This window comes from Oncorhynchus nerka, unplaced genomic scaffold, assembly GCF_034236695.1.
Source record: "Oncorhynchus nerka isolate Pitt River unplaced genomic scaffold, Oner_Uvic_2.0 unplaced_scaffold_946, whole genome shotgun sequence".
Taxonomy (NCBI): domain Eukaryota; kingdom Metazoa; phylum Chordata; class Actinopteri; order Salmoniformes; family Salmonidae; genus Oncorhynchus; species Oncorhynchus nerka.
Window position 1 is genome coordinate 60,818 of NW_027040364.1, and position 13,745 is coordinate 74,562.

Sequence of the window (13,745 nt, forward strand, 5' to 3'; positions counted from 1 at the left end):
GGAAATGGAGGAAAACTCGCCTCCCTGCGGACCTGACATCCTTTCACTCCCTCCTCTCTACATTTTCCTCTTCTCTCTCTGCTGCTAAAGCCACTTTCTACCACTCTAAATTCCAAGCATCTGCCTCTAACCCTAGGAAGCTCTTTGCAACCTTCTCCTCCCTCCTGAATCCTCCTCCCCCTCCCCCCTCCTCCCTCTCTGCAGATGACTTCGTCAACCATTTTGAAAAGAAGGTCGACGACATCCGATCCTCGTTTGCTAAGTCAAACGACACCGCTGGTTCTGCTCACACTGCCCTACCCTGTGCTCTGACCTCTTTCTCCCCTCTCTCTCCAGATGAAATCTCGCGTCTTGTGACGGCCGGCCGCCCAACAACCTGCCCGCTTGACCCTATCCCCTCCTCTCTTCTCCAGACCATTTCCGGAGACCTTCTCCCTTACCTCACCTCGCTCATCAACTCATCCCTGACCGCTGGCTACGTCCCTTCCGTCTTCAAGAGAGCGAGAGTTGCACCCCTTCTGAAAAAACCTACACTCGATCCCTCCGATGTCAACAACTACAGACCAGTATCCCTTCTTTCTTTTCTCTCCAAAACTCTTGAACGTGCCGTCCTTGGCCAGCTCTCCCGCTATCTCTCTCAGAATGACCTTCTTGATCCAAATCAGTCAGGTTTCAAGACTAGTCATTCAACTGAGACTGCTCTTCTCTGTATCACGGAGGCGCTCCGCACTGCTAAAGCTAACTCTCTCTCCTCTGCTCTCATCCTTCTAGACCTATCGGCTGCCTTCGATACTGTGAACCATCAGATCCTCCTCTCCACCCTCTCCGAGTTGGGCATCTCCGGCGCGGCCCACGCTTGGATTGCGTCCTACCTGACAGGTCGCTCCTACCAGGTGGCGTGGCGAGAATCCGTCTCCACACCACGTGCTCTCACCACTGGTGTCCCCCAGGGCTCTGTTCTAGGCCCTCTCCTATTCTCGCTATACACCAAGTCACTTGGCTCTGTCATAACCTCACATGGTCTCTCCTATCATTGCTATGCAGACGACACACAATTAATCTTCTCCTTTCCCCTTCTGATGACCAGGTGGCGAATCGCATCTCTGCATGTCTGGCAGACATATCAGTGTGGATGACGGATCACCACCTCAAGCTGAACCTCGGCAAGACGGAGCTGCTCTTCCTCCCGGGGAAGGACTGCCCGTTCCATGATCTCGCCATCACGGTTGACAACTCCATTGTGTCCTCCTCCCAGAGCGCTAAGAACCTTGGCGTGATCCTGGACAACACCCTGTCGTTCTCAACTAACATCAAGGCGGTGGCCCGTTCCTGTAGGTTCATGCTCTACAACATCCGCAGAGTACGACCCTGCCTCACACAGGAAGCGGCGCAGGTCCTAATCCAGGCACTTGTCATCTCCCGTCTGGATTACTGCAACTCGCTGTTGGCTGGGCTCCCTGCCTGTGCCATTAAACCCCTACAACTCAAGTTCTCTCACGTCACCCCGCTCCTCCGCTCTCTCCACTGGCTTCCAGTTGAAGCTCGCATCCGCTACAAGACCATGGTGCTTGCCTACGGAGCTGTGAGGGGAACGGCACCTCAGTACCTCCAGGCTCTGATCAGGCCCTACACCCAAACAAGGGCACTGCGTTCATCCACCTCTGGCCTGCTCGCCTCCCTATCACTGAGGAAGTACAGTTCCCGCTCAGCCCAGTCAAAACTGTTCGCTGCTCTGGCCCCCCAATGGTGGAACAAACTCCCTCACGACGCCAGGACAGCGGAGTCAATCACCACCTTCCGGAGACACCTGAAACCCCACCTCTTTAAGGAATACCTAGGATAGGATAAAGTAATCCCTCTCACCCCCTTAAAAGATTTAGATGCACTACTGTTCCACTGGATGTCATAAGGTGAATGCACCAATTTGTAAGTCGCTTTGGATAAGAGCGTCTGCTAAATGACTTAAATGTAAATGTTAAATGTAGGTTATTAAATGATTCCATGTGTCATTTCATAGTGTTGATGTCCTCTCTATTATTATACAATGTAGAAAATAGTATATATAGATGTAGAGGTGAATGATATATGTAGAGCTGAATGGTATATGTAGAGGTGCATGGTGCATGATATATGTAGATGTGAATGATATATGTAGAGGTGAATGGTATGTGTAGAGGAGAATGATATTTGTAGAGGTGAATGATATGTGTAGAGGTGAATGGTGCGTGATATATGTAGAGGTGTATGATATATGTAGAGGTGCATGGTGCATGATATATGTAGAGGTGAATGATATATGTAGAGGTGTATGATATGTGTAGAGGTGAATGGTGCATGATATATGTAGAGGTGAATGATATATGTAGAGGTGAATGACATATGTAGAGGTATATGATATATGTAGAGATGAATGGTGCGTGATATATGTAGAGGTGTATGATATATGTAGAGGTGCATGGTGCATGATATATGTAGAGGTGAATGGTATATGTAGAGGTGAATGATATATGTAGAGGTGTATGATACAGTGCCTTGCGAAAGTATTCGGCCCCCTTGAACTTTGCGACCTTTTGCCACATTTCAGGCTTCAAACATAAAGATATAAAACTGTATTTTTTTGTGAAGAATCAACAACAAGTGGGACACAATCATGAAGTGGAACGACATTTATTGGATATTTCAAACTTTTTTAACAAATCAAAAACTGAAAAATTGGGCGTGCAAAATTATTCAGCCCCTTTACTTTCAGTGCAGCAAACTCTCTCCAGAAGTTCAGTGAGGATCTCTGAATGATCCAATGTTGACCTAAATGACTAATGATGATAAATACAATCCACCTGTGTGTAATCAAGTCTCCGTATAAATGCAGCTGCACTGTGATAGTCTCAGAGGTCCGTTAAAAGCGCAGAGAGCATCATGAAGAACAAGGAACACACCAGGCAGGTCCGAGATACTGTTGTGAAGAAGTTTAAAGCCGGATTTGGATACAAAAAGATTTCCCAAGCTTTAAACATCCCAAGGAGCACTGTGCAAGCGATAATATTGAAATGGAAGGAGTATCAGACCACTGCAAATCTACCAAGACCTGGCCGTCCCTCTAAACTTTCAGCTCATACAAGGAGAAGACTGATCAGAGATGCAGCCAAGAGGCCCATGATCACTCTGGATGAACTGCAGAGATCTACAGCTGAGGTGGGAGACTCTGTCCATAGGACAACAATCAGTCGTATATTGCACAAATTTGGCCTTTATGGAAGAGTGGCAAGAAGAAAGCCATTTCTTAAAGATATCCATAAAAAGTGTTGTTTAAAGTTTGCCACAAGCCACCTGGGAGACACACCAAACATGTGGAAGAAGGTGCTCTGGTCAGATGAAACCAAAATTGAACTTTTTGGCAACAATGCAAAACGTTATGTTTGGCGTAAAAGCAACACAGCGCATCACCCTGCACACACCATCCCCACTGTCAAACATGGTGGTGGCAGCATCATGGTTTGGGCCTGCTTTTCTTCAGCAGGGACAGGGAAGATGGTTAAAATTGATGGGAAGATGGATGGAGCCAAATACAGGACCATTCTGGAAGAAAACCTGATGGAGTCTACAAAAGACCTGAGACTGGGACGGAGATTTGTCTTCCAACAAGACAATGATCCAAAACATAAAGCAAAATCTACAATGGAATAGTTCAAAAATAAACATATCCAGGTGTTAGAATGGCCAAGTCAAAGTCCAGACCTGAATCCAATCGAGAATCTGTGGAAAGAACTGAAAACTGCTGTTCACAAATGCTCTCCATCCAACCTCACTGAGCTCGAGCTGTTTTGCAAGGAGGAATGGGAAAAAATGTCAGTCTCTCGATGTGCAAAACTGATAGAGACATACCCCAAGCGACTTACAGCTGTAATCGCAGCAAAAGCTGGCGCTACAAAGTATTAACTTAAGGGGGCTGAATAATTTTGCACGCCCAATTTTTCAGTTTTGATTTGTTAAAAAAGTTTGAAATATCCAATAAATGTCGTTCCACTTCATGATTGTGTCCCACTTGTTGTTGATTCTTCACAAAAAAAATACAGTTTTATATCTTTATGTTTGAAGCCTGAAATGTGGCAAAAGGTCGCAAAGTTCAAGGGGGCCGAATACTTTCGCAAGGCACTGTATGTAGAGGTGTATGATATATGTAGAGGCGTATGATGCATGATATATGTAGAGGTGTATGATATATGTAGAGGTGTATGATATATGTAGAGGTGTATGATATATGTAGAGGTGTATGATATATGTGGAGGTGAATGGTGCATGATATATGTAGTGGTGCATGATATATGTAGAGGTGAATGATATATGTAGAGGTGAATGGTGCATGATATATGTAGAGGTGTTTGATATATGTAGAGGTGCATGATATATGTAGAGGTGTATGATATATGTAGAGGTGAATGGTGCATGATATATGTAGAGGTGTATGATATATGTAGAGGTGAATGGTGCATGATATATGTAGAGGTGAATGGTGCATGATATATGTAGAGGTGAATGGTGCATGATATATGTAGAGGTGCATGATATATGTAGAGGTGCATGATATATGTAGAGGTGCATGATACATGTAGAGGTGCATGATATATGTAGAGGTGAATGATACATGTAGAGGTGAATGATACATGTAGAGGTGAATGGTGCATGATATATGTAGAGGTGTATGATATATGTAGAGGTGAATGGTGCATGATATATGTAGAGGTGAATGGTGCATGATATATGTAGAGGTGAATGGCGCATGATATATGTAGAGGTGCATGATATATGTAGAGGTGCATGGTGCATGATATATGTAGAGGTGAATGATATATGTAGAGGTGAATGATATATGTAGAGGTGAATGATATATGTAGAGGTGCATGATATATGTAGAAGTGCATGGTGCATGATATATGTAGAGGTGAATGATATATGTAGAGGTGAATGATATATGTAGAGGTGAATGATATATGTAGAGGTGAATGATATATGTAGAGGTGCATGATATATGTAGAAGTGCATGGTGCATGATATATGTAGAGGTGCATGATATATGTAGAGGTGCATGATATATGTAGAGGTGCATGATATATGTAGAGGTAGAGGTGTATGATATGTGTATGATATATGTAGAGATGAATGATATCTGCAGAGGTGTATGATATATGTAGAGGTTTTTGATATATGTAGAGGTGTATGATAAATGTAGTATGATATCTGTGTATGATATACGTAGAGGTGAATGATACATGTAGAGGTGAATGATACATGTAGAGGTGCATGATATATGTAGAGGTGCATGATATATGTAGAGGTGCATGATATATGTAGAGGTGCATGATATATGTAGAGGTAGAGGTGTATGATATGTGTATGATATATGTAGAGATGAATGATATCTGCAGAGGTGTATGATATATGTAGAGGTGCGTGATATATGTAGAGGTGCGTGATATATGTAGAGGTGCGTGATATATGTAGAGGTGTGTGATATATGTAGAGGTGAATGGTATATGTAGAGGTGAATGGTGCATGATATATGTAGAGGTGTATGACATGTAGAGGTGAATGGTGCATGATATATGTAGATGTGAATGATATATGTATAGGTGAATGATATATGTAGAGGTGTATGACATGTAGAGGTGAATGGTGCATGATATATGTAGAGGTGAATGATATATGTAGAGGTGAATGATATATGTAGAGGTGAATGATATATGTAGAGGTGAATGATATATGTAGAGGTGCATGATATATGTAGAGGTGCATGGTGCATGATATATGTAGAGGTGCATGATATATGTAGAAGTGCATGGTGCATGATATATGTAGAGGTGAATGATATATGTAGAGGTGCATGATATATTTAGAGGTGTATGATATATCTGGTATGATATATGTGTATGATATATGTAGAGGTGTATGATATATGTAGAGGTAGAGGTCTATGATATATGTAGAGGTGTATGATATATGTGTATGATATCTGCAGAGGTGTATGATATATGTAGAGGTAGAGTTGTATGATATACGTAGAGGTTTTTGATATATGTAGAGGTGTATGATATATATGTAGAGGTGTATGATATCTGTAGAGGTGTATGATATCTGTAGAGGTGTATGATATATGTAGAGGTGTATGATATATATGTAGAGGTGTATGATATCTGTAGAGGTGTATGATATCTGTAGATGTGTATGATATCTGTAGAGGTGTATGATATATGTAGAGGTGTATGATATATGTAGAGGTGTATGATATATGTAGAGGTGTATGATATATGTAGAGGTAGAGGTGTATGATATATGTAGAGGTAGAGGTGTATGATATATGTAGAGGTAGAGGTGCATGATATCTGTATAGCCAGGTACCTGAGATGGCGGCTAGCTTGGCTTCGTGGAGAGCCAGGAGTTGAGTCTCTGTCTCACTGACTTTCCTTCTCAGACTTCCTCCCAACCTCTGACTCATCACTACCTAGAGAAGGATGAAGGAAAGAAGAGAGGGAGGGTTAGATGACACACTAATCATTATAGTACAGTATATAAAACCTTCCTAATATTGAGTTGCACCTCTTTTTAACCTCAGAACAGCCTCAATTTGCCAGAGCATACGCTCTACAAGGTGTTCAAAAGCATTCTACAGGAATGTTGACTCCAATGCTTCCCACAAAGGTGACTCGTTTCAGGAATTTAGGAGCATATCACACGTCACTACTTCACAGGAAGTTTGAATGTAAACTTTATTTTTTTATCAAAAGTAATTTTTTGGCAGAAATGCCTACTGGAACATGTGAGCTTTCATGTGCCTTAATTACAAACTTGTATGCCATCTGTAAATACGAATACAATTGTTATATTACAAGCTACAAAAAAAGTCAGCAACCTTCTCGCTAGCCATGATTGGCTGAGATAATGAGTGGGCTGGACATGCCGAGAGATGGGATTGGTCTGCCATATAACATGCTTCTGTCTATTTGATCTGGTCAGTATGTTTACATACAGGTAAACCTGTCTAACGCGGCTTTAAAAAAAAAATATCACTTAGTAGAACTGCATAAGTGTTGCTCTCCACTTTCTGGAGGACCGAGTTTTGAAATCAGTGGAATTAGAGTCTGATAGCTAAAGAGATGGAGAATTAGAGCTAAAGAGATGGAGAAAACAACTGTCTCCGGATTACATCTTCAACTAAGGGCAACCATGGCATCCAACCATGAATAATGTACACGGGTAAGATAATCTAGCGAGCTACATTTTCAGACATGATCTGTTTCTAATTTTGACAAAGTCGTTTTTATGTCAAGTCAAAGTGTACTGTTAGCTAGCTAGGTAACGTTAGCTGGCTGGCTTGCTAGGTAACGTTAGCTGGCTGGCTTGCTAGGTAACGTTAGCTGGCTGGCTTGCTAGGTAACATTAGCTGGCTGGCTTGCTAGGTAACGTTAGCTGGCTGGCTTGCTAGGTAACGTTAGCTGGCTGGCTTGCTAGGTAACGTTAGCTGGCTGGCTTGCTAGGTAACGTTAGCTGGCTGGCTTGCTAGGTAACGTTAGCTGGCTGGCTTGCTAGGTAACGTTAGCTGGCTGGCTTGCTAGGTAACGTTACGTGGTTGATCTTATCTGACACGTTTACTAACACTCAACATGGCGGATGTCAGTAAACATAAATTGTTGCCAGCAGCACAGTTTCAGTCACCAACTCTCTGGATAACATGAAAACAGCCTAACCAGCTCTGCCAGGTAAAAAGGTCAGTGAGTTGTTCTCTCATTTGTGTCTGGAATTAGCTAGCAAGCTAGCCAACGTTAGCCAGGTAGTTTGGGTGCTTGACTGTTGTTAGTACAGAAGTCTCGGATCAACCCTGAATGAGATGGGTGGGGCTAAAGCTTAAGATGAAAGGTGCTGAACAAAGAAGAGCTCTCCAGTAGGTGTACCAAAACATACAATGCCATTTTCTCAAATTTTCTCAAGTTGATCAACTTTCAAAGCAGAATGACTTTCCCATTGTTCCTTAAATACAGTGTATGATATACCATTTGAAGCTCTGTGTCTCTGCTTTTAACCAATGTAAAAAACACCATTTCTAATTTTGCAACGTGAGACCTAATCAAGTTGGCTGGATGTCTTTTGTCTTTTGGGTAGTGGACCATTCTTGATACACACGGGAAACTGTTGTGTGGAAAATCCAGCAGCTTTGTAGTTCTTGACACAAACCGGTGAGCCTGGCACCTACTTCAATACCCCATTCAAAGGCATGTAAATATTTTGTCTTGCCCATTCACCCTCTGAACATACACAATCCATGTCTCAATTGTTTTTAATAGGCTTAAAAATGATTCTTTAACCAGTCTCCTCCCCTTCACCTACATGTCTCCTCCCCTTCACCTACATGTCTCCTCCCCTTCACCTACATGCCTCCTCCCCTTCACCTACATGCCTCCTCCCCTTCACCTACATGTCTCCTCCCCTTCACCTACATGTCTCCTCCCCTTCACCTACATGTCTCCTCCCCTTCACCTACATGTCTCCTCCCCTTCACCTACATGTCTCCTCCCCTTCACCTACATGTCACCTCCCCTTCACCTACACTGACTGAAGTGGATTTAACAAGTGACATCAATAAGGGATCATAGCTTTCACCTGGATTCACCTGGTCAGTCTGTCCTGGAAATAACAGGTTCTTTCTTTTTTATTTATCCATTATTTTACCAGGTAAGTTGACTGAGAACACATTCTCATTTACAGCAACAACCTGGGGAATAGTTACAGGGGAGAGGAGGGGGTATGAATGAGTCAATTGTAAACTGGGGATTATTAGGTGACCGTGATGGTTTGAGGGCCAGATTGGGAATTTAGCCAGGACACCAGGGTTAACACCCCTACTCTTTCGATAAGTGCCATAGGATCTTTAATGACCTCAGAGAGTCAGGACATGTTTTTTAATGTTTTATACACGTTATAGAGAGCTCACTATACAGACTTTACACAGAGGAGGAAGGAGTAGTGATTGAGAACAATCTTTTAAAACCAGCCTTGTTGCTTTGGACACTAAGAACAGATTTACAATCCCCTTTCATTTTCTTGTGATAGTATTCAGGAATGGATATGAAGAATGTGTTCTGTGATCATTAGAGATGATTAACTTTGAATGCAGAAGATACATTTCCAACACGCACTTCACTTCCTGTTTCTGTGTAACTGTTCTCCCTCCTCTGCTCTGCTTTACTCTGCTCTGCTTTACTCTGCTCTGCTTTACTCTGCTCTGCTTTACTCTATTTTTTTTAAATGCCTTCCTAACCACCTTTAATAAGCATGCCCCATTCAAGAAATTTAGAACCAGGAACAGATATAGCCCTTGGTTCTCCCCAGACCTGACTGCCCTTAACCAACACAAAAACATCCTATGGCGTTCTGCATTAGCATCGAACAGCCCCCGTGAAATGCAGCTGTTCAGGGAAGCTAGAAACCATTATACTTAGGCAGTTAGAAAAGCCAAGGCTAGCTTTTTCAAGCAGAAATGTGCTTCCTGCAACACTAACTCAAAAAAGTTCTGGGACACTGTAAAGTCCATGGAGAATAAGAACACCTCCTCCCAGCTGCCCACTGCACTGAAGGTAGGAAACACTGTCACCACTGATAAATCCACTATAATTGAGAATTTCAATAAGCATTTTTCTACGGCTGGCCATGCTTTCCACCTGGCTACTCCTACCCCGGTCAACAGCACTACACCCCCCACAGCAACTCGCCCAAGCCTTCCCCATTTCTCCTTCTCCCAAATCCAGTCAGCTGATGTTCTGAAAGAGCTGCACAATCTGGACCCCTACAAATCAGCCGGGCTAGACAATCTGGACCCTTTCTTTCTAAAATTATCTGCCGAAATTGTTACCACCCCTATTACTAGCCTGTTCAACCTCTCTTTTGTGTCGTCTGAGATTCCCAAAGATTGGAAAGCAGCTGTGGTCATCCCCCTCTTCAAAGGGGGGAACACTCTTGACCCAAACTGCTACAGACCTATATCTATCCTACCTTGCCTTTCTAAGGACTTCGAAAGCCAAGTCAACAAACAGATTACCGACCATTTCGAATCTCACCATACCTTCTCTGCTATGCAATCTGGTTTCAGAGCTGGTCATGGGTGCACCTCAGCCACGCTCAAGGTCCTAAACAATATCTTAACCACCATCGATAAGAAACATTACTGTGCAGCCGTATTCATTGATCTGGCCAAGGCTTTCGACTCTGTCAATCACCACATCCTCATCGGCAGACTCGACAGCCTTGGTTTCTCAAATGATTGCCTCGCCTGGTTCACCAACTACTTCTCTGATAAGAGTTCAGTGTGTCAAATCGGAGGGTCTGCTGTCCGTACCTCTGGAAGTCTCTATGGGGGTGCCACAGGGTTAAATTCTTGGACCGACTCTCTTCTCTGTATACATCAATGATGTCGCTCTTGCTGCTGGTGAGTCTCTGATCCACCTCTACGCAGACCACACCATTCTGTATACTTCTTGCCCTTCTTTGGACACTGTGTTAACAACCCTCCAGGCAAGCTTCAATGACATTACAACTCTCCTTCCGTGGCCTCCAATTGCTCTTAAATACAAGTAAAACTAAATGCATGCTCTTCAACCGATCGCTGCCTGCAGCTGCCCGCCTGTCCAACATCACTACTCTGGACGGCTCTGACTTAGAATACGTGGACAACTACAAATACCTAGGTGTCTGGTTAGACTGTAAACTCTCCTTCCAGACCCACATAAAACATCTCCAATCCAAAGTTAAATCTAGAATTGGCTTCCTATTTCGCAACAAAGCATCCTTCACTCATGCTGCCAAACATACCCTTGTAAAAATGACCATCCTACCAATCCTCGACTTCGGCGATGTCATTTACAAAATAGCCTCCAATACCCTACTCAACAAATTAGATGCAGTCTATCACAGTGCAATCGTTTAGTCACCAAAGCCCCATATACTATCCACCATTGCGACCTGTACGCTCTCGTTGGCTGGCCCTCGCTTCACACTCGTCGCCAAACCAACTGGCTTCATGTCATCTATAAGACCCTGCTAGGTAAAGTCCCCCCTTATCTCAGCTCGCTGGTCACCATAGCATCACCCACCTGTAGCACGCGCTCCAGCAGGTATATCTCTCTGGTCACCCCCAAAACCACTTCTTTCTTTGGCCGCCTCTCCTTCCAGTTCTCTGCTGCCAATGACTGGAACGAACTACAAAAATCTCTGAAACTGGAAACACTTATCTCCCTCACTAGATTTAAGCACCAACTGTCAGAGCAGCTCACAGATTACTGCTTCAATCTTCCGGCAATGACAGAGATGGCCGCCTCGCTTCACGTTTCCTTAGGAAACTATGCAGTTTTTAGTTTTTTTACGTGTTATTTCTTACATTAGTACCCCAGGTCATCTTAGGTTTCATTACATACAGTCGAGAAGAACTACTGAACATAAGAGCAGCGTCAACTCACTCACTTTCGCGAAGCGGATCCTGTGTTCTGCCTTCCACCCAGGACAACGGCGACCCAAAAAAACGACTTCGTAAAAGAGGGAAACGGAGCGGTCTTCTGGTCAGACTCCGGAGACGGGCACATCGTGCACCACTCCCTAGCATTCTTCTCGCCAATGTCCAGTCTCTTGACAACAAGGTTGATGAAATCCGAGCAAGGGTAGCATTCCAGAGGGACATCAGACACTGTAACATTCTTTGCTTCACGGAAACATGGCTCACTGGAGAGACACTATCGGAAATCGGTGCAGCCAACGGGTTTTTTGTCGTTCCCATAGCAACGATCAAAACATTCCCAAACCAGAAACTGTGGATTGATGGCAGCATTCGCGTGAAACTGAAAGCCCGAACCACTGCTTTTAATCAGGGCAAGGTGACCGGAAACATGACCGAATACAAACAGTGTAACTATTCCCTCCGCAAGGCAATCAAACAAGCTAAGCGTCAGTATAGAGACAAAGTAGAATCTCAATTCAACGGCTCAGACACAAGAGGTATGTGGCAGGGTCTACAGTCAATCACGGATTACAAAAAGAAAACCTGCCCAGTCACGGACCAGGATGTCTTGCTCCCAGGCAGACTAAATAACTTTTTTGCCCGCTTTGAGGACAATACAGTGCCACTGACACGGCCTGCAACTAAAACATGCGGCCTCTCCTTCACTGCAGCTGACATGAGTAAAACATTTGAACGTGTTAACCCTCGCAAGGCTGCAGGCCCAGACGGCATCCCCAGCCGCGCCCTCAGAGCATGCGCAGACCAGCTGGTTGGTGTGTTTACGGACATATTCAATCAATCCCTATCCCAGTCTGTTGTTCCCACATGCTTCAAGAGGGCCACCATTGTTCCTGTTCCCAAGAAAGCTAAGGTAACTGAGCTAAACGACTACCGCCCCGTAGCACTCACTTCCGTCATCATGAAGTGCTTTGAGAGACTAGTCAATGACCATATCACCTCCACCCTACCTGACACCCTAGACCCACTCCAATTTGCTTACCGCCCAAATAGGTCCACAGACGATGCAATCTCAACCACACTGCACACTGCCCTAACCCATCTGGACAAGAGGAATACCTATGTGAGAATGCTGTTCATCGACTACAGCTCGGCATTTAACACCATAGTGCCCTCCAAGCTCATCATCAAGCTCGAGCCCGCCCTGTGCAACTGGGTACTGGACTTCCTGACGGGCCGCCCCCAGGTGGTGAGGGTAGGCAACAACATTTCCACCCCGCTGATCCTCAACACTGGGGCCCCACAAGGGTGCATTCTGAGCCCTCTCCTGTACTCCCTGTTCACCCACGACTGCGTGGCCACGCACGCCTCCAACTCAATCATCAAGTTTGCGGACGACACAACAGTGGTAGGCTTGATTACCAACAACGACGAGACGGCCCACAGGGAGGAGGTGAGGGCCCTCGGAGTATGGTGTCAGGAAAATAACCTCACACTCAACGTCAACAAAACTAAGGAGATGATTGTAGACTTCAGGAAACAGCAGATGGAACACCCCCCTATCCACATTGATGGAACAGTAGTGGAGAGGGTAGTAAGTTCCTCTGCGTACACATCACAGACAAACTGAATTGGTCCACCCACACAGACAGCATCGTGAAGAAGGCGCAGCAGCGCCTCTTCAACCTCAGGAGGCTGAAGAAATTTGGCTCGTCACCAAAAGCACTCACAAACTTCTACAGATGCACAATCGAGAGCATCCTGTCGGGCTGTATCACCGCCTGGTACGGCAACTGCTCCGCCCACAACCGTAAGGCTCTCCAGAGGGTAGTGAGGTCTGCACAACGCATCACCGGGGGCAAACTACCTGCCCTCCAGGACACCTACACCACCCGATGTCACAGGAAGGCCAAAAAGATCATCAAGGACAACAACCACCCGAGCCACTGCCTGTTCACCCCGCTATCATCCAGAAGGCGAGGTCAGTACAGGTGCATCAAAGCTGGGACCGAGAGACTGAAAAACAGCTTCTATCTCAAGGCCATCAGACTGTTAAACAGCCACCACTAACATTGAGTGGCTGCTGCCAACACACTGACTCAACTCCAGCCACTTTAATAATGGGAATTGATGGGAAATGATGTAAAATATATCACTAGCCACTTTAAACAATGCTACCTAATATAATGTTTACATACCCTACATTATTTATCTCATATGTATACGTATATACTGTACTCTATATCATCGACTG

General features: G+C 44.5%; 1 protein-coding gene across 4 annotated transcripts in view; it reads right to left on the minus strand.

The window, feature by feature from the left end:
* Positions 1-13,745, minus strand: part of disc1 (DISC1 scaffold protein) — a 161,961-nt gene that overhangs the window by 53,219 nt on the left and 94,997 nt on the right. For all 4 annotated transcript variants that reach the window (XR_010463561.1, XM_065016618.1, XM_065016620.1 and 1 more), the window contains exon 8: positions 6,394-6,496. Coding sequence is in view for 3 of the 4 variants with exons in the window: in XM_065016618.1 (XP_064872690.1) it covers positions 6,394-6,496 (103 nt within the window). In the remaining variant the exon portion in view is untranslated. The remainder of the gene's footprint in view (positions 1-6,393; positions 6,497-13,745) is intronic.